The sequence below is a fragment of the Mesoplodon bidens genome, assembly GCF_964165515.1.
Source record: "Mesoplodon bidens genome assembly, chromosome: 11".
NCBI lineage: Eukaryota > Metazoa > Chordata > Mammalia > Artiodactyla > Ziphiidae > Mesoplodon > Mesoplodon bidens.
Window position 1 is genome coordinate 43,299,785 of NC_138167.1, and position 22,295 is coordinate 43,322,079.

Sequence of the window (22,295 nt, forward strand, 5' to 3'; positions counted from 1 at the left end):
GCCAGAGGTGTCTCCTCTGCCTTTAGACCCCAAAGCCTCCTCCCTGAACTGGTGAGGGAGACCCCACACACATATCCAGACTCCCTCCGCCCTCCGGAGGTGATTCCTTTCCTCATTAGGAAATTCTCCGCTCCCTTTTTCCGACTCCTTTTCCGAGCGTTTACGTTGTACATCTGGAAAGGAGGCGGGAGGAAGTAGGGGGAAGCAGCGAGAAGGAGGGGGAAGAGCCCAAAGCAGCCCAGTCTGACCCAGTCCAGACAACCGGCCTCCAGCTGGGGCTGGGGCGAGGGAAGTGGAGAGGTGCGTCCCCCCCCACGCCCCTTCGGGGTGGGGGGCGCGGGCTCAGCGTTCCAGGGACCCAGGAATGCCCCCCCGCCCGCCCCCCCGGCAGGCGGGGGGAGGGCTCAGCCGGGAGTTTGGCAAACTCCTCCCCGCGTTGAGTCATTCGCCTCTGGGAGGTTTAGGAAGCGGCTCCGGGTCGGTGGCCCCAGGACAGGGAAGAGCGGGTGCTATGGGGAGCCGGACGCCAGGGTCCCCTCTCCTCGCCGTGCAGCTGCGCTGGGGCCCCCGGCGCCGATCCCGGCTGCTGCCGCTGCTGCTGCTGCTGCTGCTGCCGCCGCCGCCCAGGGTCGGGGGCTTCAACTTAGACGCGGAGGCCCCAGCAGTGCTCTCTGGGCCCCCGGGCTCCTTCTTCGGCTTCTCGGTGGAGTTTTACCGGCCGGGGACAGACGGGTGAGTTGAGGAGGGCTGGCGGCGGGTTGGCGGGGTCGGGGGTGCGCGCCTGGACACAGGGGGCGCGGCTGGAGTCTGGAGGGGACCAAGGCTTGAGTTTGGGAGGCGGAGTTTGGAAGGACTGGGGTTGGAGTTGGGGGCCCTCGCCGGAGTTGGGGGCCCGCGCTGGAGTAGGGAGGGGACAGTGGCCGGCGTGGAGGGTGGCCAGGAGTTTGAGAGCGATCAGCAGGGAGACGTGTGGGGTGGGGAGAGGACACGAAGCTGCAAGCTGGAGAAGTCTGGGCCGGGGTCTTGGGGCCAAGCGAGAGGAGGGCGCGGGAATGGAGAGCAGAGGGTCTCTGGTTGAGATCCGAGAGCTGCCGGGACCGGAGGCGGATGGGGACGGAGAGGGGGCGCGGAGGCCAGGGTGGGCTTTTTGGAGCACTGGGGAACCCCGGGACCCCTGAGGGCCATTGTGCGGAGAGAGAACGGGTCGAAGCAGAATGAGCTGTGTGTAGTAAGAAGGGAGTCGGAGGCTGAAGGGGTCCGGAGGTTAAATGGGGGCCAGCCTCATCCTCCCCTCCCCCCTCAACTCAGACTGGGAAAGCCTCGGGAGGGGGACGGCGGCTCCCTCCCCTTTCTCCTCGATCTCATACTCCGCCCGCCACCCCCAGTCTCTGTTCAGAAGAGGGGATCCGGGAAGTTGGGGAGAGTCCCGGGACCCTGGTCCTGGGGGGCGCCGGGGCTGGGGGCTGGCTCAGCCAAGGGCGGGGGCTCGGATGTGTCGGGAGGGGTGTGTGTGCGCGCCCGTGAAGGGGGGTGGGCGGTTTCCCTCTTCCTCTAGCTCTTGGGAGGAAGAGAAAAACTGATTTCCTGTAGCTTGTCGGCCGGAGCTGAGCTGAGACCGGGACTTCTGGGGTTGGGGTCGGAAGCTGGGGAGACGCGGGCTCGCAGGGCCCAAGAGCGTCGGAACACAGGACCTCGGAGACAGGGGAAGTCTCAAAGGAGGATCCCCATTCCCAGCTCAGCAGGGTGACAAGCAGAGCGGACCCTGTGTGCCAGGAAAATGGGGAGCCCACGGGCTTGGGGAAACGAGCTAGGCAACATTAGAACAAGGGTGTTTGTTTAAATGTGGGGTGGGGAGGGGAGTAAGAGGGGAAGGAAGCTGCTCCTGGGGTGGGACGGGGACTCCCAGGTGCCAGATGCCTGATCCTCCACGATGTCTGGAAGAATCCTCTTTCTACATCTCTGGGCTCTGAGATTGCCACTGCTTCCCACCACCATCGCCACCAGCACAACAACCCCTAGTATCCAGCTTTGATAGGACCTCTGTCAGAGGTGAGCTGTTCCTGCACATGATACAGTTAACTGATCTCTACTCGTTTCTTTTAATTTTTGGAGAAAGGGGGTTAATCTAGGTAATTCACTTGGGGTATGGGGCAAATTTCTCCTTTGTCTGGAGGATGGTTAGGCCCCAGCTGTTGGTTCTGGGCTATTCAAGGTCCCCACCCAGCCCCCACCCCACCCCCCTGGCCTCCTGCCCAAACCCCATTGCATCACCCTGGCCTGGAGCTTCTGCCAGGCCCGGCCTCCCCCAGGCCCCTTGCAACTCCTTACCACAAACCTAAGGGGGTAGAGAAGGGGGAGGGAGGGAGGGGGTGGGACCCGGGACCCTCCCCCACAACAGGGTATCCAGTTATCTGGCTCTTAACCCTCCTCTTATCCCACCCCCATTCCCACCTAACAAGGGTGTCATCTCCCTTTTAAAACACTCCTCTGAAACATCTGGACTTTCACACACTCCCAGTTGGTTCCCTAGGTGTCTGTCTGGTCCCTGGCCTAATCCTAAAGTCCCAAAAGCCCTTTTCTAAAGCAGGACCCAGCAGTCTCATCCCCTCCCCCTCCCCCTCCCCTTCTGCTCATCTCTTCTCCCAAGAGAACCCAGGTGTCCAGCTTGCGCACCTCCCCCTCTCATTTTCTCTCTACAAAGCACTCTTAGAATAGGACTCGGAACGTTCCACCTCCCCAGTGACCTCCCTCCCCACCACATCTGGGACTTCAACCCCTCCTACCTGCCGGGGACAAATGTAGGCCCTCACCTGGGGCCTTTGCTGGAGAGGGAGGGCCTCAGTGTTCTTGGCCCCCTTCGTCATCTCTCACTGTGGAAACTGAAACAGCATCAGAGGGCAGGGTAAGTACTAGAGAGGTTACACGGTAGGAAAGGGGCAGGCTTTAAGTCAGGCCAAGCTGGGTGTGTGTCCAGGCCCCACCACTTACTTGTTCTTTGTGTGACCTGGGCTGTGTTACTTAATACTTAAATACTGGAGCCTGGTCTTCTCATGAAAATCAGACACCTAACTTATGAGGCTGTTCTGAGGACTAAACAAGACAATATATATAAAAAGCACCTGGTCCATGGAGGGTGATCAGTACATGGAGGCATGACTTTTGAGGGTTTTTTTGGGTTTTTTTGTTTGTTTTTTTTGCAGTACGTGGGCCTCTCACTGTTGTGGCCTCTCCCGTTGCGGAGCACAGGCTCCGGACGCGCAGGCTCAGCGGCCCTGGCTCACGGGCCCAGCCGCTCCGCGGCATGTGGGATCCTCCCGGACCGGGGCACGAACCCGTGTCCCCTGCATCAGCAGGTAGACTCTCAACCACTGCGCCACCAGGGAAGCCCTGGAGGCATGACTTTTATGAGGTAGCTATTTTCTGTTTCTGGTTCTCTCTTCCCTGGACACCACCTAGTTCTTTGTCTAAGATTTTCACTATTTCTTACTTGCTTTTAATATTTGCTTATGGCAGTGATAGTAATAATAGTGCCTCACATTCCTTAGCACTTTCATATCAATTTTTCTGTTGGATCGTTACAAAAATCCTTGCCTTAGGCAGACGAAGCATTATTGCTCCCATTTTATGCATGTATATGAACTGAAGCTTCAGGAATCATAGAAGTTTAGAACTAGAAATTTGTTTAGGGACCATTCAAGGGCAACCCATCATTTTATGGGTAGAGAATTCAACTCTTGGAGAGGGGAAGTGACTTGACCCAAGACATGCGCTTGAAAGGTGCACCAGCCTTAGCCCAGCTCCTTCCCCTTGTGGAGCTGCCACAAGTGGAGGCAACTCTTCCTTCCCAGCCAGCCAGGCATTTCCCTCGAGACTACACTGGGGGACCCAGAACCAGGTGTCTCCTCTGGCCTGGCCAGGGCTGCCGTAGGACCTGCAGGAGCTGGGTCCGGTCCACTTGCTACTCTCCACCCCCGACCTTGTCAGGCCAACAGAGTCAAACAGTAACCATGTATTGAACAGGAACTTGGTTAATCAGAAGCCTGGCTGGGGAGATAGTGGCAAGGAGAGGAGGGAACAAATTGGCAACAGGGTAGACCAGAACAGTGGCCTAGGTATCAGGATTCCTGGCTTCTGGTTCTTAGGTTGAGAAGGATTCTGAGTGACCCCAGGACATGTGACTTAATTTCTCTGGGACTTAGTTTCCCCATCTGTACAATGAGGACATGGGACTAGGTCGCAGTATTTTTTGTTACAGTTTGTTATTTTCTTCCTTTCCTTCTTCCTTCCTTCCTTCCTTCCTTTCTTTCTTTCAATTCAAATGATATCTTACCAGGGCATTCTATATAAAACAGAGAAAAGGGCTTCCCTGGTGGCGCAGTGGTTGAGAGTCCGCCTGCCGATGCAGGGGACGCGGGTTCGTGCCCCGGTCCGGGAGGATCCCACATGCCGCGGAGCGGTTGGGCCCGTGAGCCATGGCCGCTGAGCCTGCGCGTCCGGAGCCTGTGCTCCGCAACGGGAGAGGCCACAACAGTGAGAGGCCCGCGTACCGCAAAAAAGAAAAAAAAAAAAGACACAGAGAAAAGAGGTTGCTCTGAAAGAAGATGGAAAGGAGTGTCAGGACCAAACTGGCCTCTGCTTTCTCCATGTGGCAGCCTTGAGGTATCTATAAGAAAGTCTTCAAACCATGGTGCTGAGGCAGCCTGTGTCTCCAAGAAGCAGCTCTAGAACATCAGAGTTCTGAGGCTTCAAAATAAATTATGGCAATTATTTCTTCCCTTGGTCTCTATATTTTGGAAGAGTTTATCTGCCAAGCTGCATTTAGCAAGGAATAATTCATTCCTTTTTCCTGTTTTTTTTTTTATCAACCAAAAATTAGAACAAGAAGACATCTATAGCTGCCAATCAGAGCCTCTGACCAATATGAGATAACGAGGTTCCCCACAGGAGTTGATATAATTCCGGCCCAAAGCAAATACACTTGAGGTTTTAATTAGCCTGGGCTGCCTTATCAGGTAAACGCATGATTTCCGTTAGGCTCTCTGAAATATTGAAAAGAGCCCAAGGACCCTCCATTGTTACCTTCTTGGACCCCTAGTAGGACCCAGCTGCTGCAGGATTCAGGAAGCAGGAACTAGGAGTGGGAGAATAAGGATAAGGTACATGATGTGCCACCCCTGACACTGGGCACCTCTCTTGGCACATGGGGGAGGACGCTACTTACTGGACTGACTTGGAGGAGCTGGGAAGGAAGGGCCACTGCATCCTCAGGTATAAGCCATGGGCGGCACGGGGCAAGTCTGGGTCGGGATCTGTGTCCCTTGCCTGTACCCCAGAGCTCCTGAACCTTCACGCAGCCACGGCATATGCCCCTGGTCCACAAGTTTGTGGGCTTTCTAAGCCTTGTACGGCCTCTCTCTCACCTTCCCGCCCTGCCAGACTCCAAGCTTCTTCCTCAGGCCATCCCAGGAGCACTCAGGCTTAGCGCCCCGCCACGGAGTGGTGGGAAAAGTGGGGGTGGGAGCAGGGTCCCTTGGCCAAGCCCCTATGCTCTCCTGGAAGAGTATGGGAGCTCCGGAAGACTTTGAGATAACCTGTTCAACCTCTTCACCCAGAGGAAGAGGGAGAGGGTATTCCCAAGTCCACACTGAGCTAGCGCCTGACCCAGAACCCCTGCACCACTGCTGTTTTCTGCAGCTGCCTCTGCTACAGAGGGTTGCACCCCTCTCTCCTCCCCAAGCCCTGGGGCAATGCAATCTCTCCCCACCACCAACCTCACCTACTAGGCCTGGCAGCCAACCAGGTCACTGTGCCTCCGAGTAGCCAGCTCCCACCCCCCCTACTGAATGTACTGCCTGAGTGAGAGGGGTGGGGCCCAGCAGGCGGGCGGGTGGGAGACAAACGGCGAAGTGAGAGGTTGGAAACAGACAGGAAGCCACAGGCAGTAAACATTTCCTGTCCCCAGGGTAACCGAGGCTGGCACCCCACCCCCCATCACTCCAGGAACTCTCACTCCAGGCCTCCCCTCCTATCCCTCTGGACCTTTTCTTCTCCCATCCTCATCCTCTGGCCCTGCTAGACCACCCTCACTCTCTGCTTCAGCCCCTTGGAGCTGCTCCCTCTGGTGTTCCCATTCCTATTCCTCTTGGACGCCCCCCTCACCCCTCCCCTACTCGATGTATCTCTTGTCACCCGCCCTGTCTCCCATCCTGTCACACACACCCCTGCTTTTGTGACCTCTACCATAATCCCCAACTTGGGAACTCTTGGTAAGAAAGGCTAATGAAGGGATCCAAATATCGGGAAAAGGGTGGGTGTTGGGAGTGATGAAAGCTGAAAGGGGCCAGAAACCAACAGAGATGGAGAAGCCCAAGATCTGAGATGAGAGAGAGAGAGGTCCCTAAAACCAAAACCAAGAGAGCAAGCAGTCATAGGGGCAGAGGGACAGATGAAGAAGCAGTGCCAGAGTCAGATATGGGAGGAGAACAGAGGCCAAGGCTGGCGGCTGGCAGAGACACTGGTTCAGTCGCCCTGGCTGCCAGATGCAGTTCTCATGGGAGACTCTGGACGAGAAAGCCCAGAAGGCTGACAGCTGCACAGAGGTCTTAGAGGCAAGGGACCCAGGAATGAAAAAGGCAGAGCCAGAGGCAGGAAAATTCTCCAGGGCCTTAGCTATCACCACCCCATTACATAGGACCCCCAGCAAAGGCAACCTTCTCCTAGTCGTCTCAGGGGGAACGAGGCACTGTGTCCAAAACTAAGACCCCAGTAGACCAGGATCTGAATTCAGACTCTGAGCAATGGTGTATGGGAAAAGGGTTCAGAGGCTGAGACAGAGACCCAGCCAGGATGGAGAGGTCCCACCAGAGCCCAGGGTGAGGGCAAGTCCAGGCCCAGGCCCAGGGTAACAATCTGCTTTCACCATTCTCCAGCTCCTCTCTCCACTTCTACTGCCTGGTTTCCAAGACTCACATTTTCCTCCTACACGCCCCAGGGCTGGGCAGCTGGACGCCTGGGTTTTGCCCAGAGAAGGACTTTGGCTTGGGAGGAGAGGGTATAGGCTAGGTAAAAGGACCCTGGGGTTCTAGGGGCTGCACTTCCAGTCTTGGCAGGTCCATAGGGGAGATAGAGAAGCTCTGGCCCCGGCCTCTTCCCAGAAATGACTCTGGTTCCTCCTTCTAATGACAGGGGAAGGTAGGAGGGGAGAGAGTGGGGGGAGGCGGGAGAGGCTGTGTTAGTGACAGCGGCACATGGGGACCGCCTGACTCCGGCCTGTGCCTCTGGCATCCGTGGCATCTTCTGAGATATAAATACAACCCGGGGGGCATCTGTGCCACGCCCACCCAGACCCTGGCCCAGAGGCCTGGGTCCTTCCCGCCTGGGGAGACTGGAGAAGAGCTAGGAGCCCCCCTGAGCTGCCTCTCCTTTCCCCTCCGCAGGGTCAGCGTGCTGGTGGGAGCGCCCAAGGCTAACACCAGCCAGCCGGGAGTGCTGCAGGGCGGTGCCGTCTACCTCTGCCCCTGGGGCACCAGCCCGGCACAGTGCAACCCCATTGAATTTGACAGCAAAGGTAACCCCCTCCGTAGTAGGTCGGGGAGGTTCAGGGAGGGACTAAGGGGTGCGGCTGAGGCTAGGGGGCGGGGCCCGGGCGGGGTCTGGGGCGAGGGGCGGAGCCTGACCAGTTCCAGGGCCACGTGCTCTGAGGCTCTGGGGCTCCAGCTCCGTGCAGCGGTGCAGCGGCTCCCCGTGGCACTCACACCACGTTCCCAATCCAGCCCAGCCCAAGGAGGGCGGGCATGATTCAGAAACATGTGGCTCTCATTTTCCTTGAATCACCCACAACTCAGGGAGGCCAGGGCAGCAACACAGACAAAGACAGGGAGAGTCACAGAGCCTATTTGATTCATTTAACTAAGCACTGACTAAGTGATAATGCGTGCCAGGCTCTGTGCTGGTACTGCAGGAGATTGAAACATGATTAAGCCCCCGCCCTCAAGGAGCTTAAGGTCCGGAGTAGATGCAGAGAGGGATGGAAGGAGACAGGCTGAGAAACAATAATAACAGCTAACGCTTCAAGAGCACTTGCTATATACTGGGCACTGTTGTAAGCACTTTACATATATTAACGCACTTAATCCTTTCAACGGTGGCACGAGGTGTTATTATCCCCATTTTATAGGTGAGGAAACGGGTTAAGTAACTTGACTAAAGTCACACGGCTAGTAGAAGGTGGAGCGAGGACATGAACTTGAGCAGTGTGGCTCCAGAGATAAACTGGGGTGAGGGGACAAAAGAGGAGAGCATCAAAAGACGGAGACAGTGGGGGAGGGGTGGTGTAATAGCACAAAACCGACCGATTTTTTTTTAAAACCTGGAAGACAGATGAGAAGCAGAGGAATAAAAAAGGCTGCCCCTTGTGACCACCTAGAGGGGTGGGATAGGGAGGGTGGGAGGGAGGGAGATGCAAGAGGGAAGAGATAGGGGAACATATGTATATGTATAACTGATTCACTTTGTTATAAAGCAGAAACTAACACACCATTGTAAAGCAATTATACTCCAAGAAAGATGTGAAAGAAAAAACAGGCTGCCCCATAGAGGCAGAGAGGGTTTGGAAGGAGAGAGACAGCCAGACAGACAGATGTGCACACGCACACACGCAGACACAAGGGGCAGAGATTCAGTGACGTGAGAAAGGTCAAGGACATAAAACATGTGCTGCTAGAGACACAGGCCCGGGTACAGACAGAGGAGTGCAGCCAGAGGGTAGCCCTCTCAGGAAATAGCCGTTCTTCCCCACCTCACCACAAGCATCCTAGTCCCAGCTGGGTGAGGAGGCAGGCGGACCAGGAGAATGCAACTCTAGAAACCCCAGGTTCTGTGTGTGCGTGCGTGTGCACATGTGTGCACATGGGCTTGTGTGCACGCGTGCAGGGGAAGGTGAGTCAGGCTACAACAGGCAGACTGTAAGGACCTTCCCCACTCCCCCTCCCGTGAGTCATGGGCTCAGGGCTTGCAAGTGCTTGGGTGCCCCCAGGCTGAGGGCATGGGCTGCTCTAGGGCTCAGCTGCCCGAAGCTGGCATGACTACCTCCCCTTTCTCACTTCCCCAAGGCTCTCGGATCCTGGAGTCCTCGCCGCCGTCCAGCCTCGAGGGAGAGGAGCCTGTGGAGTACAAGTCCCTGCAGTGGTTCGGAGCGACGGTGCGAGCCCATGGCTCCTCCATCTTGGTGAGGGCCAGCAGGCTGAGTGGGGTGGTGGGCAGGAGGGGCAGTGGTTGCGGTTAGCGGAGCACAGTGGGGGGGGGGGCGGGGAAGAGAGGTCCTGTTGGACTAAACCTGGAACCCCCTCCTCCTGGGCCCTCCCAGGCCTGTGCTCCCCTCTACAGCTGGCGCACCGAGAAGGAGCCGCTGAGCGACCCCGTGGGCACCTGCTACCTCTCCACAGACAACTTCACCCGGATTCTGGAGTATGCGCCGTGCCGCTCAGGTAGGGCAAGAGGGGGCATGAGCCCTGAGTCTGCCTTCTCTGTGAATCCCCACGGTCCCCCACCCCCCATCAGCCTTGATGCTCACTGTCTGGTCCAGAGAGGTCCTTTCTCTGGCCCCCTCTCCCCTCTCCTTCCCCAAGCTTTCTGCTCTTTCCTGCCTGACCCATCTGTGTGGAGCTCCTTCCCACCACCTTCTTCCCTTGCAGATTTCAGCCGGGCAGCAGGGCAGGGTTACTGCCAAGGGGGCTTCAGTGCCGAGTTCACCAAGGTGAGGGGGGATCTGGTAGGAGAGTGGCTGTGGGTGCTGGATGCAAGGGAATCAGGACCAGATGTGGACTCACCTCCTTCCCCCCACAGACTGGGCGTGTGGTCCTGGGCGGACCAGGGAGCTATTTCTGGCAAGGTAAGCCCTTCCTCCTCTATCCCTGCGTCTGTCTCCCGCACCTGGCCTCTCATCCCTCTCCCAGCCCAAGATCACCATCCTTCCCTCCTCTGCCCCCGTCCCAGTTCTCCTCTCCCTTTCCTGAAATTTACCCATCCTCTCCCACCACCCTCCACAAGCTTCCCCTCCTTGAACCAGACTTCTGAAATCCTACCCAGTCAGCCCCCAGCGCCCCCATCCCTGCCACCTCCTCCTCCAGCCATCCCCTCCTCATCCCCTTCCCCAGGCCAGATCCTGTCCGCCACCCAGGAGCAGATTGCAGAATCCTATTACCCCGGGTACCTGATCAACCCAGTTCGGGGGCAGCTGCAGACTCCCCAGGCCAGTTCCATTTACGATGACAGCTACCTGGGTGAGCGAGCAAATGGGGTGGGAGCTGCAGGGGGAGCACCTCAGGGGCCCCTGTCCTCTCTCAACCCCCCACCCCCACCCCACCTCCCTTCTCCCACCCAGGCATCCCCAGCCTCCTGCCCTATGTGTCATGTGCAGGCTGACTATGAAGGCCCAGTAGGGGTGGGGAAGGGATTGAGGATGGGCCAGGGCAGAGGGGTCCCCAAAGCAGGAATCCTAATATCCGCCCACCCTGTCTCCTAGGATACTCTGTGGCTGTAGGTGAATTCAGTGGTGATGACACAGAAGGTGAGTGTGTCCCCAGGCTAGGGCCAAGGGAGGGGACAGATGGAGACCCAGGACCCAGAGCCACAGGGACTGAGACACTTACCATTTTTGTCTGACTCCCCTTTCCCTGCCCTTAGCCTACAACTTTCTCTTCCCTCTACAGACTTCATTGCTGGCGTGCCCAAAGGGAACCTCACCTATGGTTACGTAAGGCCCAGCCTGACTCTCCCTCCCTCCTCTGCTCTCCTGTCCCCTGGCTAATCACAAAGAATCATGCATGGCAGTTTGGGAGGGTGAAAAAAGTGGATCAGAACACGGGCTCTTGGGTCAGACCAGTGTTTGAGTTCTGGCACTCACTCTGGATGAATCAATCTGTGATTTATTCCTACCCCACTTCATTCCATAAAAACCTTGAGTCTGCTTAACCTCTCTGAGCCTCATTCTTCTCTTTATAAAGGGATAATAATAGTTCTGACCTCACAAGGCTCTTGTAAGGATGAAGTGAGATAATGCACGTGAAAGTACTTAGCGAACTGTGAGGCAGTGTACAACTGTAGCTGTTATTATTAGACCGTGGTGAGTGCTGTAAAAAGGATATAGATAAGAATGCTATAGGAGTCCATTCAATTACCAGCATTTATTAGGGCAAGGTAAGAGATAAGAAGATGAAGAAGACATCATGCCCCATCTTGTAAGGTGCTTCTAATCAAGTATGTAAGATAAGACACACATGCGATTGTAATCTAAGGCGCAGCTCCTATTCACGAGCCCCTCAGTGCATCGGGCACTGTCCACTCATGATGTCTATTCTTCGCAACAAGTTTGTCAGGGGAGATATTACCGTTCACATTTTACACATGAGAAAGCTGAGGCTCAAAGAGACCAAGTAAGTTGTTTAAGATCACCCAGTTAGTAAGTGGCTGGATAGAGATTTAAAACCAGACCTGTCTTATTCCAAAGTCAGCATTCTTTCTGCACTAGGATACATTTCAGAAAAGTGGTCAAGATGATATAGCAGTTTAGAGGGAAGAATAACCTCTTTTCTAGGGCAGGGATGGATCAGAAAAGGTCCTATGAAAGATCAGTGGAGATGAGGAAAGAGAGCATCCTAGGCCGGAGCATGAGAAAAGGCAGGGAAGGAAAGGAAAAAAATTCAGGCCAGTTCAGCATGGGTGATTGGGGATGAGGAGATTAAAGAGAGGTTGGGCAAAAACAGATAAGTTGGGGCCAGATTCTCCAGGGCCTCAGAGGACCAGCCAAGAAGCTGCGACTGGGCCATGGCTTCAGGGAACCACCAGGAATTTCCAAGCCAGCCGTGTCCCTCCTAGACCGGCTCTAGGGCGATCAGTCCTGCTGCCATGGAGGAAGGGTGCTGAGGGGAAGGGGGAGCCCGAGGCAGGGGAAGGCCAGGGGGCTCTCCAGCAGTCCTGGGGGAGGGCTCACACCAGAGGAACAGCAGCAAGACTGGGGAAGAGAACAGGGAGTCGAGAGACTCAGGGGACCGGAAGGGCCCATCACTAAGGGGGCACGTCGGGGGAGCCATGAGTGTTTGTGATTTGGGAGGGCTGGTGGATGAGGCCTCAGTCATTCAGCTAATAATTATTGAGTGTCAGCTGCTCACCAAGCACTACTTTAGGCTCTGGGGAGAAAGCAAAAAACAAAACAAAGCTCCTGCCCTCACTTATCTGACACTCTAGTAGGTAGACAGGCACAACAGACAGATAAGTACGAAATCTGTCAGTAGTAGTTGATAAGTGACATGGAGGAAAATAATGAAGTTGCCCTGGGATGGAGCTACCCAATATACAGATGGGAATGTGAGGGAAAGCAAAGGAGGGAATTAGGAGACAAGTGGTCTATGTCTCCAAGGAATGCCTGCCCCTGGGTATCCTGTACCCATTTGTCCTCCATCCATGGGATGGTCTGGGAGTCTGGGACCAATGGGTATATCTCCTCGTCCCCAGGTCACCATCCTTAATGGCTCAGACATCCGGTCCCTCTACAACTTCTCAGGGGAACAGGTGAGGACACCCACACACACACCCCCACACATAACCCAGCTTGGCCCTCTGCCAACCAAGCCTCCTCCCTGAGCCAATAAGCTCAGCCCAGCTTCTCAGGCTCCCTGGAGTCCCTGATTTCCCCCCATAGCCCTTGTTGATTGACCCCCTAGTTCTGACCCACTGCTGCCCTTCTGTCCCTCCCAGATGGCCTCCTACTTTGGCTATGCAGTGGCTGCCACAGACATCAATGGGGACGGGTGAGTAGTGGGAAAGGGGCACAGCACAGGACGAGGAGTAGGGGCGGGACAGAAAAATGCAAGGAGAGTTTTTCTCTGGATTCTCCTCCTCCTACCTGCATTCCCTAGGCTCAGGGGCAAAGAGAGAGCTGAGAGCCAAAGACCAGAAGACCTCAGGTCTCTCACTTGGGTGGGAAGGAGCCCGGATCCAAGATGCCTGGGATTTCCTGGCACTGGGATTGAGGAGGGGACGTGGCAAGGCAGGGTCTCAGGATGGCTGGGTTTCCCCTACCCTCAGGCTGGACGACTTGCTGGTAGGGGCGCCCCTGCTCATGGAGCGGACAGCCGATGGGCGGCCGCAGGAGGTGGGCAGGGTCTACATCTACCTGCAGCGCCCGGCCGGCATGGAGCCCATGCCCACCCTTACCCTCACTGGCCATGATGAGTTTGGTCGATTCGGCAGTTCCCTGACCCCCCTGGGGGACCTGGACCAGGATGGCTACAATGGTAAGCACCGTGGGCTCAAGTTGCTGAGGAGGAGTGGGGGCCTGAGTCAGAAGGGATTTGGGGAGAGATGGCTGTCAGATAAGATACCCAAGATCCCCAGTGACCTCTCCAGGAGGTGTGTAGATTTTAATCCCAATGTCTGGATCTTGGGGCTTGAAGAGGTTAGAATACTGGGAATGACAGATGGGGAAAATAGGATCCCGGGTCGTGGGGTCTGATGGTAGAGATTTGAACTCCTGGATTCCTGGCCTGCTGACTGCTGTGTGTTGTGTGTCTTGCAGATGTAGCCATTGGGGCTGCCTTTGGTGGGGAGAACCAGCAGGGAGTGGTGTTTGTATTCCCTGGGGGCCCAGGGGGCCTGGCCCCTAAGCCTTCCCAGGTTCTGCTGCCCCTGTGGGCAGCTGGCCACACGCCGGACTTCTTTGGCTCTGCCCTTCGAGGAGGCCGAGACCTGGATGGCAACGGATACCCTGGTGAGTTGTGCCAGCAGCCCCTTTCACCTTAGAATTCCCTGGTCACAGAACCCCAGCCCCTCTAATGCACTTTCCTAAGCTCCTGGGTGCAGTTCTAGGATGAGGCCACCAGATGGCGGTGTCCCCTCACTTCGGCCTCCTTGAAGAATGCAACTGGAAGGGGTTGGGAAGGATTCTGATTTGGGGCTTGCTGTAAGGGGTAGTTTCTTGACTTCTTGCAGATCTGATTGTGGGGTCCTTTGGTGTAGACAAGGCTGTGGTGTACAGGTATGAACTTGGGCAGGGGGCAGCCTGGGAGACGTGGGAACTGGGGGATTTCTCAACAGGGCTGAGTTTGGGGAAGCGTACAAACTGGGATCCTGGGGGCTTGGGCATCAGCTTCCTGTGCCCAGGTTCCTGAGGAGTCTTAGTTCTTTGACCCCACATCCACTCTTGGCAGGGGTCGCCCCATCGTGTCTGCCAGTGCCTCCCTCACCATCTTTCCCGCCATGTTCAACCCAGAGGAGCATAGCTGCAGCCTGGGGGGGAACCCTGCGGCTTGGTGAGTGGGGTGCCCAGGAGACTGCGGGGATGGAGTCTGGGGGTGCTTCGTCTGTGCCTGGAAGTGGGGAGGGAGACCAGGTCTTTGGAAGTGGACAAATGGGACTGTCCCAGTCTGGGTCTGTCTGGGAGGCAGGTAGGGAATAGGATGCCTGTTCCAGTTGGATACACCAGCTTTCCCTTTGGTCTTCCTCCAGCATCAATCTCAGCTTCTGCCTCAATGCTTCTGGAAAACACGTTCCTGACTCCATCGGTGAGGGAGAGACTGCCTGAACCTTTCAGGCACTGGGATGGGGACGGAGGGGCTAGGGACTCGGGGACCTCTTATCTCTCTGGATAGATTAGAAGGGAGGGGCAGATGCTCCTTAACATACGTGCCCGGCCGCAGGCTTCACGGTGGAGCTCCAGTTGGACTGGCAGAAGCAGAAGGGTGCAGCACGGCGGGCACTGTTCCTGGCCTCCCGACAGGCCACTCTGACCCAGACCCTGCTCATCCAGAACGGGGCTCGGGAGGATTGCAGAGAGATGAAGATCTACCTCAGGGTATGGGCCCAAGGGCAGGGTATCGACTGGTCTGGGAAGAGTGGCCATGTAGAACCGGGGGCCCCTCATGAAGGGAAAGAGACAGGGAGATTCCAGTGAAGGGCCTGGGACTTTGGGAGGCTGGGGAAGGGGGCCCTTCTCTTGGAGGAACTGGGAACCAGGCTGCCTCTGAAGCAACGAGCGTGGTCAAGTTTGGACACCTGAATCCTTGAGGGTCCTGAGTGGACAAAGGGAGATGTGAGAGGATGAGGAGCAGGGCCACCAAGTCCCCTGTGTCCCCTGAATCTGTGAACCCTCTCCCCTGGTTCCAGAACGAGTCAGAGTTTCGAGACAAACTCTCCCCGATTCACATCGCCCTCAACTTCTCCCTGGACCCCCAAGCCCCTGTGGACAGCCACGGCCTTCGGCCAGTCCTACACTACCAGAGCAAGAGCCGCATAGAGGACAAGGTGAGGGCAGGGTGGGGAGACGGGCCGGGAGGAGAGGGGCCTGAGCTGCTAGGAGTGGGGCCCTGGAGGGGGGAGCCGACAGCTTAGGAGGGGGTCGCAACTCCCCCTCTCAAGGCTGCCCTGCTCCCCAGGCTCAGATCTTGCTGGACTGTGGAGAAGACAATATCTGTGTGCCAGACCTACAGCTGGAAGTGTTTGGGTAAGTGAAGGCTGACGTCAAGCTGGGGGGTTCCAGATGCCAAGGTCTAGCAGAACATGTGGAGCTTGGAAGCACCTGGCATGTGAAAAAGTAGAATAGGAACATATTCGCTGGCTGTGTGACCCTGGGAAATTATGCAACTTCCTCATCTGTATAGTGGGAGTAAGAGCATCTATTTCTCTGGCTTTGGGGAAGGATTAAATGAAATAATCTACACAAAGCATCTAGCCTAGTGCCCGCCATAGAGTTGGAACTCAGTAAACGGTGTCTATTATTGTTATGGCCCATTGTCTTGGTTTGCGGATTAATTCCCCAGCGTCCCTGACCCTGTGTGTCCCCTCCAGGGAGCAGAACCACGTGTACCTGGGCGACAAGAACTCTCTGAACCTCACTTTCCACGCCCAGAATGTGGGTGAGGGCGGCGCCTACGAGGCAGAGCTTCGCGTCACGGCCCCTCCGGAGGCTGAGTACTCAGGACTCGTCAGACACCCAGGGGTGAGAGGGGACTCTTAGGCAGGGCTTGGGAGATCCTGCCAGAGGGACACCAGAGCCTTACCTGCACCCACCCCACCTCCAGAACTTCTCCAGCCTGAGCTGTGACTACTTTGCTGTGAACCAGAGCCGCCTGCTGGTGTGTGACCTGGGCAACCCCATGAAGGCGGGAGCCAGTGTAAGTCTGGGGCAGGAGAGAGGACCCAAGGGAAAGTGACCGGGTCATCCTGAGCAGAGCTGTGGGATCGGGAAGGAGGGCTGCAGCTGGGATTTGGCAGACGCCCAATCTAACAGCCCCCTTGTCCTCCCTCCCTGTCCTACAGCTCTGGGGTGGCCTTCGGTTCACAGTCCCGCACCTCAGGGACACGAAGAAAACCATCCAGTTTGACTTCCAGATCCTCAGGTAGGGAGTGGGTGGGGCCAGGCTGAGGCTGAGTTGGGGGCGGGGCCGAGGGGGTGGGGCAGGGGCGGAGTCTGGCGCAGGTGAAATTCTTCCTGGCTGGGCTCCAGCACCACCTGAGTCTCTCCTCCATCCCACAGCAAGAATCTCAACAACTCGCAAAGCGAAGTGGTTTCCTTCCAGCTCTCCGTGGAAGCTCAGGCCCAGGTCTCCCTTAACGGGTCAGTGCCCGGGCAAAATGGGGCTCTCTGGGAGGCGAGATGGACTTCTAGGAAAGGATGCATATGGGATGGGGTACCTTCCACTGTCCTCTAAACCACCCTCCTCTTTAGTGTCTCCAAGCCCGAGGCAGTGCTCTTCCCGGTGAGCGACTGGCATCCCCGAGACCAGCCGCAGGAGGAGGGGGACGTGGGCCCTGCTGTCCACCACGTCTATGAGGTGAGGAGGGACAGAGGCAGGGAGGCCCTGGTCCCCAGGTGGGCTGCTGGGAGTGGAGGGCCGGACCAGAATGAATGACAGGGAAGGAGGAGCTGTATGAGTGACAGATGGCTGGGACCAGCCTGAGGGATTGAGAGGAAGAGAGGGGGAGTGGGGAGTGAGAGGTAAAGGCCTGGGCAGGATCAGTGTGAGAGACTGGCCAGTTGAGCAACTTAGAAGGGAAGGATGGGGACTTCCCTGGTGGTCTGGTGGTTAGGACTCTGCGCTTCCACTGCAGGGGGCACGGGTTCAATCCCTAGTTGGGGACCTAAGTTCCTGCAGAAAAAGAAAAAAAAGGAGGGGGGAGGGGGAAGGATGGAGCCACCTCCTCCAGGAGGGTTGGCTGGAGAGGATTTCGCCTCTGCCTGTTGATTTCCCCCTCACTCCTGAGATGGGAGACTCGCAGCAGGGATGAGCGGGCCACCAGGACCTGGGTTTCAACAGGGCAGAATCACTCCCTCCCTTCCCATGATCACTGTGCCCTCCTCTCCTCAGCTCATCAACCTGGGCCCCAGCTCCATTAGCCGGGGCGTGCTGGAGCTCAGCTGTCCCCAGGCTCTGGAAGGTCACCAGCTCCTCTACGTGACCAGGGTCACAGGACTCAGCAACTGCACCACCAGTCACCCCCCCAACCCACAGGGCCTGGAGGTGAGGGGCCTGGGGACTGGCCTGGGGGTGAGGGGACCAAGTCGAGGGTAGTTGGGGAAGGTTGCCGGGAAACTAGAATAGCCAAGCAGGGTGTGCCTGGAGCTAGGACTTAGGCCGCTGGAAGGGGGTCCGAAGGCCCACAGACACCTTGAGACCCTGGGAGGGGAAAAGACTGTTTTATGCACTGCACTTCTGTCTTTCTGCCTGAAGTATCCTTCCCTGACTTCTTGCCCTGGCGTACTCCTAGGGCCCAGCTCGGCACCACCACCTCCAGAAAGCCTTCCTCAGAGCCGCTCCCCTGGGCCCCAGTGCCTGTTTTAAAGCTTGTTTACACATAAACAACAGTGCACTGAGCCATGTTACAGGCTCAGGAAAGATGGCACCAAACAAAACTCACAAGATCCCCACTCTCATGGAGTTTATGTTTTAGTGGAGGGTAAGAGACAAAAAGTTAAAAAGAGAGAAAGAGAGAGAAACAGGTATTGAGAAGTGTTGAGAGTGCAGTGCTAAAATGCTGGGGCAGGGCAGGGCTGGGAGCCTGTTTGAGTCATCAGGGAAAACCTCTTGAGGAGAGAACAGGTGAATTGAGGCATGAAAGACAAGAGTGAACCTGTGTGTGAAGACTCTAGAAAGAGCATTCCAAGCAGAGGGGACAGCCAGTGCAAAGGCCCCAGGGCAGGCACGGGACCCTAATTATTTACTGACATCTCCTCCTTGTAAACTCCAAGGATCAAGTCTCACCCGTTTCGGTATTTCAGTGCCAAAGTCAGTGCCTTGCCACAGGAGGTGGTCAGCTGTACGGGTGGAAGACCAGGTCGAAGCTGCTCTGGACCCCAGATGCAGGCTGACTTAGAGGCTGTAATGAGGTGAGAGAGGCAGCTAATGGTCCCTTTCCTCTTCCAGTTGGATCCGGAGGGTTCCCAGCACCACCGGCTGCAAAGACGGGATGCTCCAGGCCGGAGCCCTGCCTTCTCAGGGCCTCAGATCCTGGTAAGTCCTCCTGGGAATGAGGTCCGGGCTGAAGCGTTGAGTATCTGTTTGCATCCTCAGAGCCACCAGCAGGGCGGAACGCCGCATTCAAGCCTCCGCTTTCTTCCCAGAAATGCCCGGAGGCCGAGTGTTTCAGGCTGCGCTGCGAGCTGGGGCCACTGCACCGGCAAGAGAGCCGAAGTCTGCTACTGCATTTCCGCGTCTGGGCCAAGACCTTCCTCCAGGTGAGGGAGCCTCACCTGAGTCATGACCCCCGACCTTCGGGCCTGCCTGGACTGACCGCTCGCTTTCCCCACTGCCCTAGCCACCCGCTTTGGTGACTGGGACCCAGGCAGCCGCGCTCCCCTCCCTCACCCTTGTTTGGACAGGGCTGTGTGTCCTTGGCGCCACCTAGTGGCCACACTGGGACCGACAGCTTCCCTTTCCTGGCCCATTCGGAGGAGGGAGGGCTGGAGGGAGACCAGTGGCAGAGAATGATACAAAACAGAGACGGAAGACATATCCATCACAGAGAGGCGAGCAGATGTAGGAGCAGTAAAGAGCAGTCAGTTACTGAGTGCATCCTATAAGCCAGGCATCATCCTGGGTGCTTCACCCGTATTCATGATTCCAAAACAATGCCTTTTCTATTGAACATGCTGTCATCTAATTGTAACTATTCAGTTACACACTTATTATCTCACGTAAGGAACACAGAGAGAGATTCTGAAGAGAATGAGTCCAAAATAGGGAAAGATTATAACCAGAGCCAGACCATGGGGAGCCCAATGACCTCCTAGATACCATAAGAGGCCATCCTGAACACCTTTCCACCACCCACAGCGGGAACACCAGCCATTTAGTCTGCAGTGTGAAGCTGTGTATGAAGCCCTGAAGATGCCCTACCGAATCCTGCCTCGGCAGCTTCCCCGAAAGGAACTGCAGGTGAGTCCCGGGCCAGAGGTCTGGGCCAAGGAAGATAGAGTGCTGGGCCTGGTGCTAGCACTGGGATGCGATGGGGGCTGGCCTGATTATGGTGACAAATATTGATTGAGCATCTACTGTGTGCCAGGCACTGTGCTAGGTCCTGGGAATACAATGATAAGCAAGATGGACAGGGAAGTGAGAAGACAGTGTGACAAGTGCCAGCATGTTTATGGGAACACATCATAAGGACACTTGAACACAGGCTTGCAGAGTCGGGAAAGGCTTCCTGGAAGAAGTGATGTTTAAGCAAAACCTGAAGGATAAATAGGATCTACCAGCCTAACCAGTCAGGAAAGGAATATTCTCTGGGGAGAGGGAATTAGCAGGTGTGAAGGCCCAAAAGTAAGAGACAATAATGCCCATTTTAGGAATTCGGATTCTGAAGATCAGAATTCTGTTAGCCCAAGATGGAAGGGGAAAGGTGGCTCTAGGTCCAGTGGCAAGTGGGAGCCAAGTGTAGGGTGGGAAGAACTAACAGCTTTTCAGTGACCTCTCCTGACTTGCTCCCCAGGTGGCCACAGCCGTGCAGTGGATCAAGGCAGAAGGCAGCCACAGCGTCCCGCTGTGGATCATTATCCTAGCCATCCTCATTGGCCTCCTGCTCCTAGGTCTGCTCATCTATATCCTCTACAAGGTCAGCCACATCCTACCTGACTTGGCCTCTCTCACACCAGGTTCCACCCTTGATGCAGCACAGTCCCAAGCATCTGCCTCCAGACCAGTTCTCCAGCCACATGTCCCCACCTCTCCCTGGCCACAGGCGTCCCATCTGGACACTACCTATAAGATCCTTTCCTTCATTCTGCAGCCCGTAGCTTAGAAACAGTCCTCTTGACTCGAGCTGATAAGTTTATTTCTACTTTCAGAATCAGCGTCACTCACGGGTGGCCACTATGTGGCATCTGTACGGTCACCTCCTCCAGAATCCCATGGCAGCCATCACTAATTGTTCATACTCTAGAAGTAGCCTCACAAGCCTTCTCAAGAGGCAGCCACTACTAGGCAGTGAGACTTAGAACTTGACTTCAAACCTATTTGCCATCTCTGGCTGAACTGGGGGCATTTTTACGGCACCAAAGCACCCCCAACCCTAGCCCTCTTAACCCACTGGACCTCTTGGAGAGGTAGTCTTAACAGCCTGAAGTTGGGCAACGTTTGCAAGATGGGGAGATTGGAAGCACTAGAGTCATCTTCATCCCCCCTTGGGATAAGATCTGCGGAGAAATGGGAACCAGAGTAACTCAGCTCTCCCTCCTTTTCCCCTCATTAGCTCGGATTCTTCAAACGCTCCCTCCCATATGGCACCGCCATGGAAAAAGCTCAGCTCAAGCCTCCAGCCACCTCTGACGCCTGACTTCTCCCGATCCCAGACTCCCAACCCTGAAGGTCCAGTCCCCCCACCCTCAGTCTACTGACAGGGAGGGGGCTGGGCGCTTCCTGAAGGTGCTGAGGGCCAGGGAGAAGCTCCTCTCCCCAGCCCAGAGACATACTTGAAGGGCCAGAGCCGGGAGGTGCGGAGCTGGGGATCCCCTCCCCCCACGCACTGTGAAGGACCCTCGTTTACACACGCCCTCCTCATGGATGGGGGAACTCAGATCCAGGGACAGAGGCCCCAGCCTCCCTGCAGCCTTTGCATTTTGGGGAGTTTCCTGAAAACAACTTGGAACCAGAACTGGGGGATCCAATCCCAGTTCTCCGGCTCAGACGTGCCACCAGGACTTCCTGTCCAGCTCCAGCCTGCAAAGATCTGTCCTCAGCCCTGCCAGAAGCCCCCAGTTAAGAACCTGGAACCTGGGGAGCGAAACATGGCAGCTCTGGACAGCCCCCACCCCGGTGGGCCAACAAGGAACAATAACCGTGGATGGTGCCCCAGGCCCCGCTCAGGACAGATCCCACACCAGGATCCACGCTGGCCCAGAACCAGCTGCAAGGGGAATCAGAACTCTACCAGGGCCAGATCGAACCTGGGGCCTGGGGTTGATCTGGGACCCAGACTCAGACATTGGTAACCTAACTAGGCAGATCCAGGACTACATTTGAGCCTGCTCCAGACCTGGGCCTGGAGGCCCAATCCACCACTGACTCAGGAGAAGTCAGGAATTGCCCAGGACCCTGAAGGGGCCACGATGGCAACAGATCTGGAACCTTAACACTGGCTGGACACAGGCCCTACCAGTCCCCTGGAGAAAGGGGGAGCCTGCTGTCCCCGGCCTGCAGGATCTGGGTTCTGCCCGCCAGCTGCACTGACGCTGCCCCTCCTCTCCCTGCCCAACCCTCCCTTCACCTTGGCTCCGGACACCCGGGACTTATTTAAACTCTGTTGCAAGTGCAATAAACCCGGCCCGGTGCCCCCACTGACCAGAGCTGGAATCTGTCCTATCCCCACTCTTTCCAGAACTTTCCTGGAACCAGACCGCTTGGTGGGTAGGAAATGTTTGTGTTTCTTGCGGCTTCTTTCCACTGGGAGCCAAGAGTATGACCCCCAGCAACTGTGGAACTAGTTTGGGGGTTCCCTTTTCTTGAGTGAAAGAGATGATGGAAGGGGTGAAAGAAGGGCTTGACTCCTGCTCATCACCCAGCCCCGCCAGATCTGGCCCCAACACCTCCAGGAGAGAAGGGAGCGGAATCTCTTCTCTTTGGGTTTGAGGGTTAGGGAAGAATACAAAGGGGGAGGTCCAAGTTGAAGGTGGGGGAAGATGGTCCAGAAGACTCACCTGGGCTTTCCTAAATCAGAATAATGAAATGGGTTGTGAGAAAAGGCCACAGAACTAAATCAGAAGAAAGCCAGTTGGGTTTTTGTTTTGTTTTCATTGCCCATTGTATTTT

The 22,295-nt window shown here is 56.3% G+C and overlaps 1 protein-coding gene across 1 annotated transcript; it reads left to right on the plus strand.

Annotated features, from left to right (window-relative positions):
* Positions 1 to 222: 222 nt before the first annotated feature.
* ITGA5 (integrin subunit alpha 5) lies at positions 223 to 21,827 on the plus strand. Its single transcript, XM_081250298.1, has 30 exons — positions 223 to 732; positions 7,437 to 7,567; positions 9,111 to 9,226; positions 9,365 to 9,485; positions 9,693 to 9,754; positions 9,844 to 9,889; positions 10,155 to 10,280; positions 10,523 to 10,567; positions 10,710 to 10,753; positions 12,511 to 12,567; positions 12,754 to 12,806; positions 13,084 to 13,292; positions 13,574 to 13,765; positions 13,987 to 14,032; positions 14,205 to 14,306; positions 14,503 to 14,558; positions 14,694 to 14,848; positions 15,160 to 15,297; positions 15,429 to 15,496; positions 15,841 to 15,991; positions 16,074 to 16,166; positions 16,312 to 16,391; positions 16,529 to 16,609; positions 16,721 to 16,826; positions 17,361 to 17,513; positions 18,417 to 18,503; positions 18,614 to 18,727; positions 19,326 to 19,427; positions 19,981 to 20,103; positions 20,740 to 21,827. Exons 1-30 carry the CDS (start codon positions 365 to 367, stop codon positions 20,821 to 20,823), a joined length of 3,309 nt encoding a protein of 1,102 aa, XP_081106424.1. The 5' UTR covers positions 223 to 364; the 3' UTR covers positions 20,824 to 21,827.
* Positions 21,828 to 22,295: the final 468 nt, after the last annotated feature.